The following is a 23,345-nucleotide window of genomic DNA, read 5'->3' on the forward strand; positions in this document are numbered from 1 at the left end:
ATATATCAATAAATAATATAGTTAAAAATTGAAACACGATTAAAATATTAAATTCTAACCCATATATCTATTTTAATTTAATTATGGCAAATAACCAAACACATATATAGTAATTACTACATGCAATTAGTAACTAAACATATATACACATACTTAATTACTATAGATAATGAACTTTAAAAGAATAAGATTTGAAATAAAAAAACTAATTAATATAAATAATTAAAATGATGACAAATAATAAAATATTAAATTAAAGTTAAAAATTAGAACTCTGACAAAATATAGTGTATTATGGAATATAGGAACACTTAAACTTAAGTGAATTAAGGAATATAAGAACACTTAAACTATTAAAACAAATCTAATAGCTTATTTATAATTGAATACCTTATATATATATATATATTATATATATATATATATATATATATATATTTAAAGAAAACGGGCATCGTTGAAAACCTCTCCACCCAATACCAAAGTGTTAGTCCTACGAGGGGAAAATGGTGTCAAAGCAAGATTGAATTAAGTAAATCGTACATCGTTTAAAACTTCTGAAGAGATAATCCCGAGGACTACCTATTGATATTAGTAATGACATTCTATTGTTGTTTTGATTTTCTAGATGACATGTATATGTGTGTAAGTGTTAGTAATATTTTTATATGACTAGATTTAATTTGGTCAGAAATGATATGATATATATATATATATGAAGTTTAAATGATTTATAATAGTTTATATGTGTCAATGTCGTAAGTAAAAATGGTTATGAACATAGATTTTAGTTTTATATTTTGATAAAGTGATATTTTAATAGCATAAAGATTGATTTCTATTTAGGAAATTTCTAGGCAGTTTCACATAGAATATGATACAGTATTGAACTTTCATATTGGTGTCTGAAATTAGATTTGAGTTAGATGTTTAAAATATTATATTTTGATTTTATGCGATTAAATATTTTTCATGATTGATGTTAAATTTGATGATTTTAAAATAAATGAATTTTTATCGATTTTTTAATAAAAAATGTTTTACAAGTATTATGTGTTATCTCCGACCCGTATTCGGTAGCGAATACGAAAAAAGGGTGTTACAAAGCTCACCCAAGAACAAGCTTCTCTTTGCCGTTACCTTTAGAGCTGTCTCCCACATCTTTCACTCATTAAAAAATAAAGAATGAGTTACTAACTTGCTTATGAACCCAAAAGCAAGATAAAGAGACTTCTTAAGGTCTAACTCCACTCTAAAACAGGATGATTCCACCAAGGTTTCTATAAAATCTCTAAACCACCAAGCTTAAAAACTGGTGATGATTTCTCTTCTTATCTTTAAATTTTCGGATTAGGAATACAAGTGACTAAAGTTCTCCGCTTTAGATTTCCAATTTGAAAGGAAAAAAAGAAAGATGTAGGAGAGCAGAAGACAAAGTAATGGAGAAAATAAAGAAAAGAAGGGTGCAGTGTTGGTCATTTCCTTCTCAACTATGACCTCATCCATAATAAAAGAAAATCAGCCTTTGAATCAATAAAGAGGAAATTACTTTTCACGCCCCTCATCATTTGCTCCCAAATTAAAAGTGTCATCTTTAAGCCTGAATAGGCTCAAGCCCAAAACAACCTAAACTCATCTAAACTCAAAACTTCTAAATGGTCACTTAGATTATCTAAAACCCATGCGGATTCACCCAAAACTATTCATTCGAAAATCGAGGTGTTGTATTTGTGGTCTTTTGGTGTTCGCATAGAGACCCTCGTGACATGTTTTTGATTAGTTTGACGGTTATTAAGTATCATCAGATCTCCTTTTAGGTAAACGTTTGTTTGTTGATATAATCAGAATTGTGTAGTGAAGCAACCTAACAGATAATTTGGTTCGCTCCTCACTTTTTATCACTTTATACAGTGTCTTGTTTGACCTAGATAAAAAGCTTTTATGAAGGTTATTGGTTTCTTTTTATGTTGGTGTCATTTTCAAGGAAAGGTTTTTCATTTTTTTCGCATATTTAAATTTAATATTTTTTATTTTTATACGAGTTTTTTGTGTGACTTTAGTCCCATTTTCCTCTCAATGTTTGGGTGCATTGTAATTATGATTCTTTCATTTGTTTGTATTAGTGAAATCTAGTTGTCATTTTTCAAAAAAAAAAAAACTTTTATACAAAAATAAATTAAATGAAAAATATATAAAAAAATTAAAAGAGTTAATTATATCATATATCCCTAAATTATAACCCTTATTTTAAATTGATTCTTAAACTTATAAATATTCTAATTTCATCCCCAAAATATGACCTTTATTATAAATTAGTCTTTAAACTTTTGAACATTCTAATTTTATCTCCAAACAAAGACCCTCTTTCTAAATTAGTCCCCAAACTTTTTTATATTCCATTTTCATATCTAATTTCATCCAAACATAATTAGTTTCAATCAAAATTTAACCTAAATTTCGTGTTTTCAATCATATAATAATATAACTTGGCCTAAAGATTTTATTAACAAAGTATGTGATTAAAATATACATATAGTATGGGATGAAATTGAAATGTTCTAAAAGTTTGAGAATCAATTTAGAATGAAGGTCATAATTTGGGATGAAATTAAACTATTCAAAGTCTAAGAATTAATTTAGAATGATAATCATAGTTTAAGGATAAAATTAGAATTTTTAAATGTTTAAAGATCAATTTAAAATAAATATCAAACTTTAAGGACATGTGATACAATTAACTTAATCTAAAATAAGAGAGCACAAATAGATAGAGGTATTCAAAATTAACCGATTAAGCTAACCAAATCGATTTTTTTTGATTAATTGATTAGCTAACTTTAATTTCAATCGATTGACGGTTAATATTTTTTTTAAAGTTTAGTTATCGGTTAATTCGGTTCGAAATAAGTTAATTAACTGAACTAACCTAATTAATTGAAATTTTTAAATATTATTTATATATTAATAGTTTTAGGAGTGTTTAAATTTCGGTTTTAACTGAATTAACCGACCAAATTAATCAATTAATCAAAAATATTAAATATTAAATATATAATATATATTATTTAAAATTTTAATTAATTCAGTTAATCGATCAATTAACTAAACTTTGTTCCGTTCGACGATTAATTATTTTTAAAAATATTTCAATTTAACTAATAGTTAAAACGAAAAAGTAATTTAAGTAATAAAATTTAAAAAATTTGATTCGGTCCGTTAACCGAAGAGACCGATTAAACACTCGTACAAATAGAGAGAAAGAGGAAAGTACATGGGCGTTCATTCATAGCATAGCTCATATAATAATTAATTGAGTTTTTAATCATAAATCTAAAGAAAACGACGTCGTCTTGCTTAGCCATTTATCGTTATCTTCTTTCCTCCGATATATATCAGAAGTCCCATTTTCCGCCTCTGCAACAAATACGCATAATTTAAAACCCTAATTCTCTCTTATAGCTTCTTTGGTTTTATCGGGTAACAAGCATATTCCTCTGATCTTCAATTGCCTTAAAGTTTCAACGAATTCTAAACAGTAATTTCATCTCATCATAGAATTTTAAATCTAATCTCTTATCTTTGTCTATTCAAAATTTTCTTTTGAAATTTTTATTTTGGGGAGAAAGGGGAGACAAATGGTGGGAGGAGGAAGCAGGTGGGACGAAGGATCTGTGGTGATAACTAGCACAAACGTGTTTGCGGCTCTCGAAACTCTCAGAAAGAAGAAGAAATCTGACAAGGACCGACGTTCTAGAAAATCTTCTTCCAAGTCTCAGCAACAGAAGTCTCAACAAGAACCAGAGTCGCAGGTCTTTTGGACTCCGGCACCTCTCACAGTCAAGTCTTGGGCGGATGTCGACGACGAAGACGATGATGATTTTTATGCCATGACCGCTCTGCCTCAGTCCGTCTGGGGGACCTCTGAACCTTCTCAAAATCATGAAGAAAAAACAGCTAGCGTAGAGGTGAATAGACTTACTGGTTAAACGATCATTTGTCTTTTTTCTTCTAAATTCATTGGTGTAATTTGTTTTAAAAATATGTATATTTTTTGAAGTTAGGGTTGGATTTTTTTTGTTATTATTCAAATGATTGTGCATGATTATGTGATTAGAAATTATGCCATGGAAGTTTTACAAGGAAGTGGTTGGCTAGATGAAACTTACGCATAGTTTTTATGGGATTTGGTTTGAGGTGGAGATACTGATTTGGGTTTTCCTACAAACCCTAGATTGGATATACCGTTTTCTACCTGATCTCAATTTTGAGTGCAAGTTTAGAATTATTTGGGTCTAAATTCTTCATTATTTAGTATTTGTAGTGTTAGCATTGACACTTGAGAATGCCTATATTATGCCTCATTCATGTTGATAGAAAAATGTTTTTGGTAGAATTTTTTTGAAAAGGTTGTAGCATGAGTCTCTAGATGGTGATATCCTGCCATTTATATTTATGGGAACTCCATACACTTCCAAGGAACTGGTTAAATACTAAAGAGGCCAAGTTCTTAGCTTTCGAGAAGGTTCTAATTAAAATTTGTTATATATTCTATTCATAGCTTTTGTCGCCTGCAGTAGTGTGCAACTTCATGTTGATGTGGATAAATTTTACACTTTGAATTTTAATTATCCTGATTGCTGCACTATGAAAGTTACTACCATCATTGCTATTAATCAAGGAACCATGCTCTGAAAAAAATGGTAAAAGAACCTAAGAAACTTATATGTATATTGGTTCTCTATGGATGAATTGTTTTGTTATCCTTGTCATAATGATATCATAGAGATCAATGGTGGTGTTTCTTGGTTTCACTTTGCCTTTATATTTATTTGAGTTCAGTTTAAAATCCATTATTAGTACTATAGGGTTTCCAGCTGTTGAGGGTCACGCACACTGTTGTAAGCTTGTATAATCTAGAATCTAGACGTTTTTGTTTTGGTGATCTTTTTCCACAAGATTATGATCCATTTTCTTGCTCCTGCATGTATCTTGTAGGGTGGATTTAAATTCATCGTTGTTTTTCTTTCTCAATTGAACTGATAGGAAGATGCTCTTTAGTAATCCAAACAATGAGAAGGGGGAAATAACTGGTTGAACATTGGTGTATTGTTATTCTTGCAGTTCAGTTTTGGAATGTTAAGATTTATATTTAGCCTTTCCAGATCAGTGTTTTAAAAAGCGCGCCTGAGGCGCAAGGCGAGGCGTTTAGAAGAAAGCCTTCGACCACCAAGGCGGCGACGAGTTGGTAAAGAACCGTTGAACATGGAGGTGGGAGCAAGAGGAGAATCAAGTTGGTAAAGATTGAGAGCATGTCCAACAAACCAGAAAACTATCCAAGCCCCGATTACGATGAAAATCGAAGCATATGCAAACTTGTTGTGCCAGAACAACAAACCCTTCTCTCCAACGTAAAACTCTAAAGCCTTCTCTGTCATGCTCATTTCCTCCCATTTCTTCGGAGCTGCTTCAGCTGCAGCCTTTGAGTTCATCCTTATCGGCGCTGCTGTTGGTACAATAAACTTTGGGCAACCGTCGGCGGCGATGAGGAAAAGGTAGGTAATTACATGTTGGCGAAGACGAGGGTTTCAGAAGAAGAGGGTTGGTTGGTAAGGGTGATTTTGAAGCAAGGGATTGGAGAATGCTGCTATCTATTTTCACTTCTGAAGTATGGATATGCTTATCCTTTTATATTTCCTGTGGGGTGAATGAAATATCCTATCTCCTCTCTCTTTACAACCTATCACTTCTTGCTATGTCATCAACCTTAGTTTTGAGTTTTTTTCTCAAATGTGCATTTTTAGCATTTAAACTTTATGTTTGCTTAGATACCCAAAATCAAATTCAAGTTGATTTATTTAATTTACATGAACTTTATTTTTTAAAATTTTAAATTCATAATAATGATTCTTTTAATCAATTTGAAGTTCAAACTCAAGAGATAAAGGAAAGGGTGTTACCCAAACCTCCACTCATAGAAGGCCCTCTATTGGACTAAATTTGATTGATAAAGACGATGAAGAGATAGAACAAGATATTGGACTTTTCAAAGATGATGGGGAGGAGTAGGTGCTTGGGATTGATGTTGATGACGATGATGATGAAGATGAGTTTTAGGCATTTTGATTATTGATGATGTTTTTTATTTGTCTTTTTGAGATACAATATGACATATACTACTTGATGTTTTTGCTTATTAAGTTAATTATTAAGTTGTTTTGTGTTTAAGGTATGTTTATAAAATATTTACAAATGTTTTGTAAAATTAAGCGTCTCGCGTACGTGAATCCCTCGCCTCAAAGCGCCTTAAAAATTGAGGCTCTCGGGTAGCTAATCGCCTTAGGGTGCCTCGCGCCTTTTAAAACACTGTTCCAGATACTCTGATTATATTTTAGTTTTCTCTAGTTCTAAGTGGCTTCTTGCAATCTAATTCTCTTGTTCTAACTTTTCTTATAGAAAAGTGAATGGCCTATGTAATATATCCTTGCACTTTCTTTTTTTTTTGATAAAAGATAGGCCTCATTAAAAACCCCATTCATATCCTACATGCTATATCAGAAACATGAAGGACATAGGAAGGAGGAAAAGAGAACCTCTGAATTTTATTACTCTAAATCATAACATACAGCTAATTCCTAGTCATATACTGCTTGCCATAAGACTTAAAAACATAAAACAAACTGCAGCAGTAAATCCATAAACCTAGAAACTCAGTAAGCACAACAACTAAAGAACCTCAGCACAATACCACTTGATCAACCAATACCAGCTTTTGCTAACTCATCCACTTCCCAATTAGCAGCTCTCAAAATATGTCTTGAAATTATGCCATTTCCTTCCACATTGGTAGTTACACCTAACCAAGGTCTGAAATAAAGAGGTACAAAGATCTGGATTTTTAATCCACTTCAGAGCTGTGGTGGAGTCTGATTCCAAGATAATCATCTGTCTTGGAGAAGAGCCTACTTCTTCAATGAGAGTCAAACCTCTGTTGATCGCCATTAACTCAGCAAGAATAGGTGGACCACCTACAATTTTTCAGAAAATGAACCAAGTAACAAACCCCTGTCATCCCTAATCAAACCACCTATTCCACCTTTGTCCCATCCCTTAGTCATTGCCCCATCAACATTAAGTTTAAGGAAACCTTCTGAAAGAGGTACCCATTTTGTAGGAGGAGAACACCCTTTTTTCTGTCTTCCATTCGAATATGCCAGTTTTAGATCCCTAACTAGAGAATCGAAAGGAACTTTAACATCCTTAAATCTCACCCCGAACCAAGTAGCAATTCTGAATCTAACAAGAAAAAACAGCACTGCAAAATCCACCTTATTCTGGAAAATAATCTTGTTTCTGCATTTCCAAACCGAACACAGCATCGCCCTTGGAATGAATTTCCAAATAGTTGAGCTAGGAACTAAATCATCCCACAAAATTAAAAAGTCAATCAACTTCTTAGGAACCACAAAAGAAACGTTCCAGTCCCTCAAAAATCTAGACCACATAAACCAAACCACCCCACAATGCAAAAACAGATGTGAAATTGACTCATCGCACTTCCCACACATTGGACAAGAAAGATGATCAATCCCAGTGACACCTCTCTTCAACAGCTCCTCCTTCACTGTTACTCTTTGATGTGTAACTTGCCAAACGAACGCTTCTACACGAGGAGGTGCAACCCCTGCCCAAATGTGCCTATCCCAAATACCCTCTTCTCCATCATTGCCCTCCTGATCATAGAATTTTGTGATGCATGATTTAGCTGAAAAACAACCCTCCCCATTACCAAGCCATATCCAACAATCTTCCTCTAATAATGAAAGAGTTTTGTTGTTCAACAAGGAAATAAGCCACAACAATTGTTCAACCTCCCAATCCACCAAATTCATTCTCATTTGTATATCCCAAACCCAACCGGAGTTACTGTTCATCCTGAATTTTGCCACCTTACCCCTTTTGTTATTCGATAAAGCAAAAAGTCTCGGAAACCATTACTTCAGAAGAACCATACCCAGCCAAATATCCTTCCAAAACTCCACTGATTCCCCATTTCCAGCTCTTAAATACATATATTTCCTTATGCAATCCCCAAAATCATCATATGAAAAGAAATTATTTACCACACCTCTCCATATCCAAAAAGCTCTAGCGGAGCAATTGTTCCCAATCGTCATAGAGTTCAGATCCAAGTTATTCACACTACACATCACTACCTTCCACCATGATTTCTTCTCCGATGCAAATTTCCAAACCCATTTCCCCAATAAAGCACTGTTCAAAAGCACCAAATTCAGAATCCCTAAACCTCCCAATTTTTTTGGCTTACACACCAACTTCCAATTCAACCAATGAATATTCTTTTTGTTTCTGTCGAGCTTCCCCTTAGAAAATCTGCCATAATCGAGTTTAACTTGTTGGAAACATTGATTGGTATCCGAAAAATAGATAAGAAATATATGAGGAGAGAGCACAAAACGTATTTCACCAAAACAACCCTTCCATCCAGCTAATGCACTGTAGAATTTCTGCACAACAGGCTCCCATAAAGCAAAAGAGTTCCTCTTGGCCTCCAACGGTAACCCTAGGTACTCTGAAGGAAAAGAACCCTTAGAACATCCAATTTCCTTTGCCTAAGTATCTAGAACCTCCTCCAACACATTAACTCCATAAATTTTGCTCTTTGTTAAGTTTAATTTCAACCCCACCAATAATTCAAAAATCAACAAAACCCTTCTAACATTCAACAAATCACGAATTGTTGCATTGCTGAAAATTATAAGGTCATCCGCGAATTGTAAATGTGATAGCATGAATGAGCGATTATGGGAACCTAGTTCGAAACCTGAAAACAGCCCCTTGTCCACTGCTTTTGCCAACAACAAATGTAACAACTCCCATTCCAAATTAAACAACATCGGAGATAACGAACATCCCTGCCTTAGTCCTCTTGAAGGTTGAATTTTCTCCGTTGCATTCCCGTTTACTAGGACCGAAATGGAAGCAGTTGACACTCATTTATATATCCAAGAACACCATTTAACTCCAAACTCCATTTTACTCATTATTTTGATCAAAATCTCCCAATCCATCGAATCAAAAGCTCTCTTAAAATCTACCTTAAAGACCACCCCCTTCAATCCTTTCTTCCTCCAAAAGTCAATACATTTATTTGCAATAAAAGAGCAATCCATAATGCGTCTCCCCGGGATAAAAGCAAATTAAGACGGACTTATAACTTCATTAATGCATAGGCTCAACCTTCTTGCTAAAACCTTTGATAGAATTTTATAAAACCCTCTAACAAGGCTAATTGGCCTGAAATCTTCTAATCTCTCTGGATTCTTCTTCTTTGGAATAAGAGAAATGTAAGAGTGATTAATCTCCTCATCCCATTCCTTCCCCTCATAAAAATTCTTAAAAAACATTAGCATAATTTGTTTCAAACAAGGCCAGCATTTCTTAAAAAACCCTAAATTTAACTCATCAAGTCCAGACGCTTTGTTGTTGTCCGAATTGGCAATTACTTCCCATATTTCCTCTTCAGAAAATGGCTTTTCAAGAACCATACTTTTCTCACGCGAAAGTTTTAGAAATTCCAAGTCCAACTCTTCGGCCTCCAGTGTATTTTTTTGAGTAAACGGTTCCTTATAAAAATCCACCATTGTTGTTTTAATTCTACTAGGGTCTGAGGTGACTTCATTCCCCACTTTGAGGAACTTTATACAATTCCTTCTACCTCTGCCATAAGTACATTGATGAAAAAATCTAGTGTTATTTTCCCCTTCCAAACTCCATTTCACTCTCGATTTTTGTAACCAAAACGACTCTTCAATTTTATAAAGATCCCACAATTGTTTTTTACCTCTACTAATTGCTTCATATAGACCGCAGGTAAGCCTTACTGCAAATCAATCTCTAACTTCTGAATTTCTTTTTCCAAACTACTAGTTTTTCCAGAAAGTTCTAGGTAACCCTTATTAGACCATCTCTTCACAGCTTTCTCCACCCCTTTTAGCACACTGGGAATTGGAGTTTTCTTCTCAACTTTACACAACTTAAATAATTCAGCCTCCATCATCTTACCAAAACCATCTTCCTCCATGACATAGTTGAACATCTTGAAAGGTTTAGGACCCCATTTCCAACCCCTATTTTCCAACAAAACTAAATTATGATCCGAAATAAACCTTGGTTGAAGACTTTGGGTTATCAATGGAAAGATTGACAAAAAATTCTGATCCACAAGAAATCGATCCAATCTCACAAAAGTTGGGATATCCCTGTTATTGCACCATGTAAATCTTCCTCTAGCCAAAGGCAAATCAACCAAATTAGCACTGCTCACAAAGTGTCTAAAAACATTCATTGTAACCAAATTAACTTCACCACCAGCCTTCTCTTCTCATGACAGAATAGCGTTAAAATCCCCTTTAATGCACACTGAACAGTCTGCATTTTCCAAAAAAGAAAGCAACTCCCCAAAAAACAGCTCTTTTTCAGAATCTACACTTGGCCCATACACATTTATAAACCAACAAGACCTAGAGAAACCTTCAATAATTCCTCTTATTGCTAAGAATCTGCTGTAAATGACCTCTTCCTTAACATCACATTCTTTTTCATTCCACAAAGTAATTAAGCCTCCAGCAGAACCTTCTGCTGAAGATACTACCGAGCCAATCAGAAATTTCCCTCCCATTTTTCTCAATAATGAAGGACTCACCAACTCCAATTTCGATTCTTGGATAAAAAAAGATTGTAGGTTTCTTCTCTTCAACACACCTCCTTACCGCTCTAGCTTTAACCCTCTTACCTAGACCACGAATATTCCAAGACAATATTTTCCAGTTTGACATATATATCTTAATGTATAACCTTGCATCCCAATACCCCTTAATTACTCCCATTTCCTTCTCTCTCCTTAACCAATGGAACTGTTTTTCTATAAAATTTTGTTTTTCCCCTCTAAATTCGACCCCCAACGATTTACTTACATTCCAGCACTCAAGTGCCTCGGTCCCTCCAGCAGGCTCCCTTGAATATATGAAATCTGAACTTATATCTACACAGCTCTTGGCTCCCCCTCCTAGACCTCGAATAAACACGATTACATGAGCTTCTTCGCACTTTACTTCCAGCCTCTCTCTTTCCAGAAATTCTTTACTGAGACATCGAAACAGGCTCACACTGAAGAGTAGCCCGAGACTACTCCTCAATATTATCTGCTGTGGGAATATGACCCACACTGTTTATTCTACCATCCTCTTGATCCAGCCCACCGAACACTTGTCTTACCAGGCCTTTTTGAAGCCCATTGTTCTAGTCAACTTTATCATGCCCAACAGAAACATCCCCCAAACTCTTCCTATCTTCTCTCATTTCATTAAAATCTTCTGAATTTTCATGCTGAAAGGAGACAACTCCTGTAGCTTTCACACCCTTGCACAAGTCAACCGAAACAGTTTTATTTGAATTTAAGCAAAAATTCAAACCCCCTCGATTTCTGTGTATTTTCCATATTGGGATCCTTGAACCCATTCCTCTACCCTATTTTGGGTATCTGACACCTCCTGAAAAACCACGTGCCCTTCTTGCTGCAGCTGAACATCCTCTTTGCTCCAGTCCGAGGAGCTTTTCTCCCATGGATCCTCTGGAACATCATATTCAACCATTTCTGATAGCTCAGGAAAATATTCTTCAGCACATTCAACCTTAATTTTAATAAAGAACTTCCTCCCATACGTATTGATGATAATATGTTTAGGAATATCAAATGGACTGACCACCCTGAGAAGCATCTGCGCCACTCTGTAGTCCACTCTTTGAGCAGTTTCATCTTGAATCTTCATAAGCTTACCCCATCTAGATGTTAAACTAGTAAAGAAAAGAACCGACCAGCAATTTAATAGAACTCCTACCGTGGAGATCGCACAATAAGCTAGGGGAATACCTCCCTCATCCAAAACAGGTTCAAATCTTTCAAACCAGAAGGACAGAGCTTCCCATTTTTCTTCCATCGCCATCCTTCTCTCCTCCATCGATTGGAAAACTACCAAACAAGCATTCTTTGAAAAACCCCACTTTACCACCTTTTCATTGATACCGTCATTCCTTAAAGCTTTCTGCAAAAACTCTACTTCAAAAATTGCTTTACAGATACCTATAAGGGATGTTTTCAACAAGACCCTTTCCTCAACCGGAATAAAGACTTCCAAAGGATTTTCCATCTCCTTATTCCTATGTCTACCCTCTTGAACACCCACTGGATCTTTACTCACCCCAACAAACGTATCTTTATATGTCCTTCCATCATGAAACCTATTCAACATCTCCATCTTCCTTACCCCTTCTGTTGGAGAAGACAATCTTCCTGGCTTAACCCCTCCTTTTTCAACGCTATATGAACCTTCAACCCTGCCTTCATTCTGCCTCCTCTCCCCAGAAAATTTCTCATATTTCGCTCTTTTAACAGAAATCCCCCTTCTATCGATCATGATGTTGTTCATCTTTTCTACTGCATTGCACAGATCCTCCTTGCTTGCGAGATGGACAAACACAAACGTACTAACCTTATATTTCAGTCTGTTATTGATAAATGGAATGAACACCCTAATGACTTTTCCATAATGACTAAAACGATCCCATAAAACACTGCGACGCACTCTCCTGCTAAGATTATCTACGAACATAGACCAAGTATCTCCTCCATTGCATTTCGAAAACTCTCTCTCTCTAACTCTCTCCATCTTTAGCATCAATCTTACTGTCATAACTGTCTTTCGCCTGGAGGGAAAAAGACTGATACCGACGATTTTTTTCACCACAATCTATGAATATCTCATGTAAGAAAATGATGATTGGCTGCATGGCCTACAAAACTGCGACGCACCTGCTAAGATTATCTACGAACATAGACCAAGTATCTCCTCCATTGCATTTCGAAAACTCTCTCTCTCTAACTCTCTCCATCTTTAGCATCAATCTTACTGTCATAACTGTCTTTCGCCTGGAGGGAAAAAGACTGATACCGACGATTTTTTTTCACCAATCCTGTGTATGAATATCTCATGTAAGAAAATGATGATTGGCTGCTTGCATGGCCTACAAAAGAAATATTAATATTAATAAATAATAATAATAATAATAATAACAACGGGATGAAAAATTGAGTGTCGAAAGCTGCCCCTCTTTGTCCATTCTTATGTTAACAAGAATAGGGCAAAGATGAAAAGACAATCAATTTTTCGTCCAGTCAACTTCATAATTTAAAATATGATAAAGGATCTGTTTTGCTGTCATTCAGGGATTATCAGATCTGGGGATGTTGATCCACTCCACTGTTCTTCAGGGAAGATTGAATCAGGGTAGACTTGTTCCATTATCACTTATGGAATATCAAATCTTGAAAGAGATTTGATATGTTCCACTTCTTCTGAGGGAATATCAGATCTAGGAAAGTTGATCCATTGAATCAGGGTGACTTGTTCCACTGTCACTAAGGGAATATCAAATCTTGAAAGAGAGGGATATGTTCCGCTTCCTCTGAGGGAATATCAGATATGGGAAAGTTGATTCATTGAATCAAGGTAGACTTGTTCCGCTGTCATTCAGGGAATATCAAATCTTGAAAGAGAGGGATCTGTTCCGCTTCCTCTGAGGGAATATCAGATATGGGAAAGTTGATTTATTGAATCAAGGTAGACTTGTCCGCTGTCACTCAGGGAATATCAAATCTTGAAAGAGTGGGATCTGTTCCGCTTTCTCTGAGGGAATATCAGATCTGGGAAAGTTGATTCATTGAATCAGCGTAGACTTGTTCCGCTATCACTCAGGGAATATCAAATCTTGAAAGAGATGGATCTATTCCGCTTTCTCTGAGGGAATATCAGATCTGGGAAAGTTGATCCATTGAATCAGGGTCGAACCTGAAAATTAAACATTAACCTTTGTTAGTATGTGTTTGAGGATTCAAAAACATCATACCTGAAAGTCTCGGGATAATAATCTTTGGAAGAGATTTCTCTTGCGGAAGCTTTTCTTGCCCCGACCAATCATGGAAGTTCGAATTGGTTATTTCTATGTTGGGTCTTTACATCTCTGTCATTTCTTTTAAGAGAACCTGCAAGCACCCATTATTATGCATTTTATGTCATGATCCTGTTTATGCCTAAAATGTGTGCAATGATGCAGTTATTTTGAGAGTATTTTCTTTTCAAACGAGAATTTGCTTTTGTTAACGACCTTGTACTTCAGACTGATTTGGACACGAAAAATCAACAGTAATTCATCTCAATCGACAATCCTGGTTGGATATTCTTTGGTTGAGTCTGACTCTTATTCTCGATGTGTTCTTCCTCCGTTTTAGCTTTAACAATCATATCATCGACATAGACCTCTATTTCCTTATGCATCATGTCATGGAATAGTGTTACCATAGCCCTTTGATAAGTTGCTCCTGTATTCTTTAGCCCAAACGGCATCACCTTGTAACAGAACGTGCCCCACATAGTGACAAATGTAGTTTTTTCCATATCATCTAGATGCATCTTTATTTGATTGTAACATGAAAACCCATCCATAAACGAAAATAGAAAGTTTTCCAGCCGTATTGTCCACTAGAGTGTCTATGTGTGGCAGAGGGAAATTATCTTTCGGACTGGCCCGATTAAGATCTCTGTAGTCGACGCACATATGAACTTTCCCATCTTTCTTTGGAACTGGAACAACGTTTTCTACCCATTTTGGATACTTGGCTACTTTCAGGAACCCAGCATCAAATTGCTTCTTTACTTCTTCTTTAATTTTAAGTAGCATTTCAGGTCGCATCCTTCTGAGCTTTTGTTGTACCGGTTTACATTCGGGCTTTATTGGAAACTTATGTACCACTAACTCAATATCTAAACCTGGCATGTCCTCATACGACCAAGCAAACACATTTCTATATTCTCGAAGTAGCTCAATCAGACTTTGTCGTCCCTCAACAGATATGATGGTGCCAATTTTTATCTCTTTTTTATCTTCCTCTGATCCTAGATTCAATATCTCAATGGGCTCTTCATGAGGCAGAATTTGTTTATCTTCTCTCTCTACCATTTTCAGTAGTTCAGAAGGTAAGTTGCTTCCCTCATCACTATCATAACCTCCAATTTCCCCTTGACATATGGGCAGCTCAAAATCTATCTTCGGGTCAGAGTCATCAGCATTCATACTATTGATACTGGAGGTCCTGAAAGAATAATGAACGAGAGGATATATATACATATACAAATACAAGATGATCTATCCCATATCAAAATAGAATGAAATAATAATGTATAATAAATAAATAACGAGAAAAAATGCAAGGGATGATGTTTTCCATTTCATGAATTAACATGAATGCATCATTTATTAAAATAAAAAACATATAGATTAACCCCTTATAGAAGATCACTTATTGTCCCGGGGTTTAGACAATAGGGAAAGTTTTTGTGCATTACTCTGAGACAGTTTTGTAAACTACATGTAATTCTTCTGCAGTCCAATTGTTTTGCCCAAAGCCTGGTGGTGCGAGGTAAATGCTCATAGCCATTCCATCTTCGATTCCTTCCTCCGATATCACATTTATACCCAAATCTCTCAGGGCATTTTCAATAACAGGCTCTTTAGATGATCGGGCCCCCTAAAACATGTGCCCCCCCGGATATGAAGGTGTTACACAATGGTGAGAAAATCATGGGCTCCCACTTAATATCCTCCCCAGCTAACCTGGCTTTTCTCATTTCCTAGCTCTTTTGAACATTTTTCAACTTTTCTTTTAAGGTCGGACGATATCCCATACCAAAACGATCTCGCTTAATATTGGGAAAAATTGGACTAATATTTCCTTGTAAGCGACTTCCGAGCCCTCTCCCAACCTTGGCTCCTCTTCCCAGAGTCATTTTCAATTCCATTTTGGTACAGTTGGACAGCCTTGGCTTTGGAATTTTCTTTCCTTCAGCAACAAAGGTAGCATTAATGAATTTCAGGGCTCTGAAAGAGCACTTAACCGCATCTTCATCTACTTCGACATATGGGGCGGTAGTAGATATGGAAGCAATGATATCTTCTTCGGCATTAAGGCATACCAGTCTCCCCTCAATTACAAATTTGAGTTTCTGATGCAGAGTGGATGGCACGGCTCTTGCCTGGTGGATCCAAGGCCTTCCTAACAAGCAGTTATAAGAGGGTATTATATCCATTTCAAGGAATTCGACCTCATAGGTTGATGGACCTATGGTTAGAGGAATATCGATCTTTCCCAGTACCTCCTTCTTTGTTCCGTCGAAAGCTCAAACAATGCTTTGGCAATTTCTCATTGTGTACTGTCGACCGGAAGTTTCTTCAAGGTTATTAATGGCATCACATTCAGGGCAGATCCGTTGTCGATCAGTACTCATGATAACACATGTCCTTTACACATGATGGTAATGTGTAGGGCTTTGGGGTTGCCCATTATTCCAGACGAGATCTCGTCATCAGAGAAAGAGATGAAGTTATCCACCTGAATATTTGCAACTAGTCGATCTATCTTTTCTACTGGCACATCTTTCGATATGAAAGTCTGATTCAAGACTTCCTGCAAGGCATTTTGTTTAATCTCACATTTATTTAAATTTAGTCATTATTTTAAATTTTAAATATATATATTTTTAAAATTTATAGTTTGACATGTTATTGGTAAATATAAGTTTATATATTATACTTGCATAGTGATACTTCTCTCGTTTTCGGTAGTTAAGTGCTTGATGGCTTGATTTTGAGTCTGACAAGGTTTCGGTAGGCTAAAGAAATCAATATAAAATATTATACTTGCATTCATATTTTAATATAATGTGTATGATATATTAAATTGCCGTGTTTTCCATTATAAATATATTAAACCTATTTTTTATTTATAGTGATGCTTTATTGTGTAGATTCCTTTTATTTATTATTTTTCATGATAACATATACTTACATATATCAATAGAAAATTAGCATGTGAAGGTTATTAATTTATTGATTTTGATTAGATTTTGTTGGTGTGTAAGTATGGATATTTATCATGCATATACATGTAATTTATCTTGAAAAGTATACGGACATGTGAATGAATTACCTCTAAATAACATGTCATCATTTTTGTACGAGATGTATGATATCCTCATTAGCATTACTTGACTCGAATCGAAATAAATTGATTAAGTGTAATATTTGATCGTTTTAAAATTATAAAAAGAAAATTTCTAATACATGAATATTCAATCCATTTTAATATATAGCATTAAGTATTAATATTAGAATTTACATTTTAAATTTGAGCTCCTATTCTTTAATTTTCATAATTTGACAACGTAGGTTAGAAAAAAACATTTATTTTTAGTATAATTAAGATTAAATAAAATTTTGCTTGATTGCATTGTTTTTAAAACTTAAGGCAATGTTCACTTATTAAGGAGTTAATAGTATATCTCCCGCGATCGTGTTTAGGGGGTGAATACTGATAATTCATTGAATAAGTCGACATCCTTTTCAGAACCACATCATGTTTTCTAAAAATGAGGTAATATTCGGTTATTAGGCACAATAGACGATCTCCCGCATTTACGCTCGGGGGAGAAAGCTATCGGTCTCAATAAACGAATATCATTTTCGAACTCTACATCCTTAATGATTTTTAAATTAAATAAAGATCGAACTCAAAATTTACGATTTTAAATATAGGGTAATCAACTAAGTACTAATTTTTGGGCGCTTGTGGGGGTGTTAATCCTTCCCCATGCGTAACCGACTCCCGAACCTGATTTCTAGATTTTCGCAGACCTCAAAACTCGGTATTTTAATAAAAACTAAATGTTTTATTAAAAATCATCTAATTTTTACGGTGTTCCAATCGCACCTCAAATGATTGGTGGCGACTCCTCACCTTTCAAAATGATTTTCAAAGAAAAAAAATCGTCAGTATCAATATTTTTCCTTCCGCGCGAAAGACGGTTATGACACTTACCTTGCACTTTCTTACTGGGTCCTTATAGGACTGCAGTCTATTTCTGCCAAAAGAATGAGTCCCTTCAGTGTAAATGATTTATCTTCTATGATTGGATGGAAACAATTATAGAGAATGAATGGTAAAAATTAGTTGCCTTCTTGACAAACTCTCAATATATGTGATTACAGGATAGTGAGAGTGAAGAAGATATTTTAGATGAAGGTGATGATGATATGAATGAAGATCATGATGAAGAACCAGAGATTCAAGTACATCCAGAGCCTATGCTAAAAAGGGATCTTGAAATTCCTGCACCACCCAAAGAGGCAGAAAGACAACTTTCAAAGAAAGAGAGGAAGAGGAAGGAACTTGCAGAGTTGGATGCTCTTCTTGCAGATTTTGGAGCTACACAGAGGGAGAGCTACAGCCAGGATGAGTCACATGGTAATTTTAACCAACTTGGTGCTTTTTTCACTTCCTATATTACTTTGCAACAGTTTTGGCGGAAAGTTGGTTAGTTAATCAATCCTATAGTATAGGTTAGAAAGCAGCAGAATGAATTCTTAGACGATCGTTATTTTGATGAACAATATTTAATAATTGAATTTAATGGGATGTATGCATAAGGACCTTGAAGTTGTTTGTGAGTTGAACTTTGAATATATGAAATTCTCTCTTAAACGCGTGCATACAACCTTTTAAGGTTAATAATGTTGCTGCTTAGCTAAAGAGAAGCACTGTACCCTAGAGACTATGACATTTTAGTCCAAAAAAGTTCCTTTTCCTAAACATGTATTGTGGAACAAGTTTCTTCTAATCTGGCTCTTTTTCTCTTATACCTACAGATGTACCACAAGAAAAGAAAGAAAATCCTCCCGGAGAGTCTAAAAGTACCAAGAAGAAGAAAAAGAAAGATAAATCAAAGGAGGGAAAAGAAATTCAGGATCAGCCCAGTAGTACAGATGCCACCAATGGGCCTGATGCTGCTGCTTGGAATGAGCAGACTGGGGAGAATGCAGCTGCTGTTGATGTGAAGGAGCGGCTAAAGAAGGTGACATCTATGAAGAAGAAAAAATCTAGCAAAGAGATGGATGCTGCCGCAAAAGCTGCTGCACAAGAGGCTGCTGCAAGAAGTGCGAAGAAGAAAGAGAAGAGCCGGTACAACCAACAGCCAGTACGGTAAAGCCCCATTTTTGTTTGGCATACATATATATGAACATGCATTTCTCGTTGTTCATATGAAAATTGAAATAAACAGATGACCTTGCTTTCTTTGAAAACCTTGGACCGTTTAGTTGTACTTGAGTTGACTTGGTGAAAGTTTTATCTTTTATCGCATTTGGGATCTTATTGTTGGTCATTTATCATGGAACAAATTGTTATGGCAGTTTTGTTTGCAAAGTTCTTCATTAGACAACAGTTGAACAGAACTTTTGTGTATTAAATATGCCTACGTAGATTGTTTGGATGCGACATGATATGCTGAACGTAGACTGGAGCTCGAGTTTGATCAATGATGCTGTCAAACTTTAGGTTAGCTAAATAACTAATATAAGGAGAACGAGGGGGCATTTTACTAACAATTTTTTACCACTTATTTGGATTGTGAGAGGATTAGTACCTTTAAATATGCCATTTGATTTTGAGAAGTCAAATTAAGTGTGATTGTTGTGATCTTACACACTGTTAAGAAGACATGGTTCTATGGTTTATAGGGTTTTATCTTGAAAATAACTGTATTTATTTAAATTCAACCACAATGGAGGAGAAAATAGAAAATTGCCGTTACAAAATGATGTATGATAGAAGTATTAAATTATTTTATTTTTATAGAATAATAATACAGATTATATGTAATTATTGATTGTTTATTTTAGTAATGAATTCAAGTGTACTAATAATTATTTTATAAAATTTCTTTAATGATATGTTTAAGAAATAGAATTTCAATAATATGGTGACCTCTAGGAGAATGAAGGCTCATTAAAAGATTATCCTACAAGAAAACCACGAATAAATAACATCGACAATGTTTGTACTGAAACGTGGGCTTTTACTAGGGTTGGATCTATTAAATCTTCAAGGGAGTAATTGTGTGTATTCACTACTGAAACGTGATTATGTCACAAAGACTGCATATGAGACATGCATAAAAGGTGATCCGAAGGAATTTTTTCTGCCATTGCTTCAAAGAGGCATGAGAGGTATGAGCGTTCAGTTATAAGTAAAAGATTCATCACAGATTAGAAGAAAATTAAAATAAAGACTTAAACGGTGTACTTACAAAAAGATGCGATTTTTTGGCCCTATACTCCAAGCAGGTTAATAAGCAATGATGTGACGAGTTCCTGAGATATTATTTTTAAATTATTCTCGTGAAGTGGGCCCCACGTGGGTAATTATTTTATTATCATTAAAATGACTCGTCACCTCGGCGTGACGAGTCCGTTTAAAAATATTTTTTAAAATTACAAAAATAAAATGAAATGAAAAGAATAAATAAAAAATTACGTGGAACTCGTCACCCCGATTATATGGGTAACGATCACGACCAAAGGTCAATTGGAACTCGTCACCTCGAGGAGACAAGTTAGGAAGGGTATTTTTCCCAATTAGTCGTTTATAGTCGTTGGATATAAGGCTATAAATAGGGGTTTGGGATTTTGGTTTCTCACCAAACCCTGAATCTAAAAAAATACAAAAAACATACATTCTGTCAAAATCTCAAAAAATGGCAACCCGATAATATATGTTGCGCCTGGATAACGTCCATGTTTTGCCAATCGTACGTTGTCCGAATGATGAATGGAATATTTGTAAGTACGGGATGACATTCGGAGAGCCGCATCAGCGGACTGTGGTATATCTATAGCAATCTGGTCTATTTCTGTTCATATTTATGCGTGGCTTCAAGCTGTACCCGACGTTGATTGAGGCTGTGGCCGAACGTTGGCGGCCCGAGACGCACACGTTCCACTTCCCTAGTGGTGAAGTGACAATTACTTTGGAAGACGTCGCTTACCAACTCGATGTTCCTGTGAATGGAGCCCTAGTGAATCATAACATGAACGACCCCACATCATTGGTCTACCAAGTTTTTGGAAAATGGCCACCATCCGACGTCATCAACGGCTTTCGGGTACGGATAATATGGTTGGAATCAAAATTCCATGTGACGGACGAGTCTACCGAGGAAGAGATTATTTTCATGTCTCAAGCATATTTTCTCCAACTGATCGGAGCGGTATTACTACTAGATAAATCCGGTAATTTGGTGCAAACTCAATATTTGCGATATTTGGAAGACTTCACTGTGTGCCGTAATACCAATTGGGGCTTAGCGATTTTAGCTTTTCTATACCGAGAGCTTTGCAAGGCTGTAATTATCCAGTTGGGTCGAAAAGTCGATGTCGTCGACTGTCTGATACTGTTACAGTGGTGGGTTTGGTATCGATTCCCGTTTATGTCGCCACTTACAACAACCCCTATTGAGTTTCCTCTAGCTGCAAGGTAATTATTTTTTATGAATTTTTTTAATTTCATAAATTTAATTATTTTTATTTATTTATAATATTTTTTTATTTTTAAAAATTTTAGATGACATCATAAAATATCTGAGACGAAGTTGGGGGCGCCACTGCGTAAGATATATAGATGAGGATCGACATCGCCAGTCAATATGCAGTAGGACATACAATTTTTGTATTTTTTTATTTTTTGAATCTTTTTAACTTTATATATACTAATTTTGATATTTAATATTTACAGTTCTCTTGGCTTCCGTATGTTGACGAGGAGATCAACCAGTAATTGCCAAGGGGATTTTTTGAGAGGTCCCACTTATGGTGTGTTGTGACGTCGTTATTGCGTTATGTGATTGTTGGGTGGCATGCTGCTCATAGAGTGATACAATAGTTTCCCGTCGCATCAGTCATTTCTTACGCATATGGTTGATATGGATGTGCTTTATAGAATTGATACGCGTGAGAAACATACTGAAAATTGGCCAATAAAACATGCTATATGCATCAACACATGGAATTAGCGTGAACAATTGCTTCCCCATATTACACCGTTGGACATAGATTTCAACTATTCTCTGATGCAAGCATGTTTTCACCTACAAAGGGAGTACTCTTGAAAATGTTTATATTGAATTTACTTTATACCAGTTCTATACTATATGCTATTATAATACATTTCATGATAAGAATACTAGTTATGTAGTTAATAAATAACTTAGTATGAACACATCATGCACATTGTTATTTTTATATATTAAGCATGTTAGAATAGTCTTATAACCATATTAAGCATGATTATCACATATACATCAAGGCAACATAGTTATCATTCATTTTATCAGCTCATATGCATTCATTTTAGCACTTAGGCTTTATGCATTAGCTCACACATATTATAAGATGATATATTTAGCTCATGACCTTCAAAATAGCTCACATTACCATAATCATGCATGACAACAAGGTATTTAGCTCATATCAGCTCAATGCCATGGACTTACCTTGTATCCTTGCACATGTAGGTACATTGGAGCATGACAAACGTTGGGGTAGCTTGGTGGATTATTTGGATATCAAATGCAGCTCACAAACAACTCACAAATTATATGGCAGCTCATGGAACACTAAGGAAAGCTCAATTCAGCTGGAGGAGCTCAAGGCTAGCTAAACTCAACTAATTGGACTATTTGAGACTGAGTTGCCAAAAGTGATATCAATGGTAGCTGAATGTAGCTGAACATGCTGTTATGAAGCTTACAAGGACTCGGCTAGGAAGCTCATACACAAACAACCCCATGCTTGCTAGCTAGCTCCACACTCAAGCTAGCTTGGAGGAAGACACATGCACGCCCAAGATGATGCACATGACCAGCCTTCATCCCATGCACAAGGCTGCACCACAAGACTCCCTAGAACACCCATGTGCGTGCCATATGACCAGCCCCCATGTGCCTTGCATGTGGTATCATTTAGGCGCCAAGATGAAGAGCCCTATAACTATTCGGCCAACCATCATTTCTCATCCTTTTTGGCCCCAACTTGAAGGGACACAAGAGCTATTCGGCCAAGGGTTATTACCCTCCATTTAAACCGAACCATCATCTCTATTTGTAATTAAATTATGACTTTATAGAAAGACACAAAGGCTGGCCGAACCACCATGTATCTATTCGGCCATGCCTCTCCATTTCCTATAAATAAATAGGAAAGCATATTTCATTTGTAAGCATACCTTTTTTATTAAATTAAGTGAGATTATTCTCTTTCTTAAGTCCTGGCAACTTTTATCGACTTATCAAGTATTTTATACTTATGGCGTCAATCCCCTTCCC

The 23,345-nt window shown here is 35.5% G+C and overlaps 2 protein-coding genes across 2 annotated transcripts; both read left to right on the forward strand.

The window, feature by feature from the left end:
* The first annotated feature begins 3,481 nt into the window (after positions 1 to 3,481).
* On the forward strand, positions 3,482 to 19,302 carry LOC120144473 (probable serine/threonine-protein kinase fhkB). The gene is made up of 3 exons (XM_039158512.1): positions 3,482 to 3,965; positions 18,178 to 18,451; positions 18,835 to 19,302. The coding sequence occupies exons 1-3, from the start codon at positions 3,636 to 3,638 to the stop codon at positions 19,170 to 19,172; spliced, it is 942 nt and encodes a 313-aa protein (XP_039014443.1). The 5' UTR covers positions 3,482 to 3,635; the 3' UTR covers positions 19,173 to 19,302.
* A 1,586-nt stretch (positions 19,303 to 20,888) lies between these two features.
* On the forward strand, positions 20,889 to 21,503 carry LOC120144707 (protein MAINTENANCE OF MERISTEMS-like). Its single transcript, XM_039158711.1, has one exon. It carries the CDS (start codon positions 20,889 to 20,891, stop codon positions 21,501 to 21,503), a length of 615 nt encoding a protein of 204 aa, XP_039014642.1.
* Positions 21,504 to 23,345: the final 1,842 nt, after the last annotated feature.

The sequence above is a fragment of the Hibiscus syriacus genome, unplaced genomic scaffold, assembly GCF_006381635.1.
Source record: "Hibiscus syriacus cultivar Baekdansim isolate YM2019G1 unplaced genomic scaffold, ASM638163v2 tig00110890_pilon, whole genome shotgun sequence".
Lineage (NCBI taxonomy): Eukaryota > Viridiplantae > Streptophyta > Magnoliopsida > Malvales > Malvaceae > Hibiscus > Hibiscus syriacus.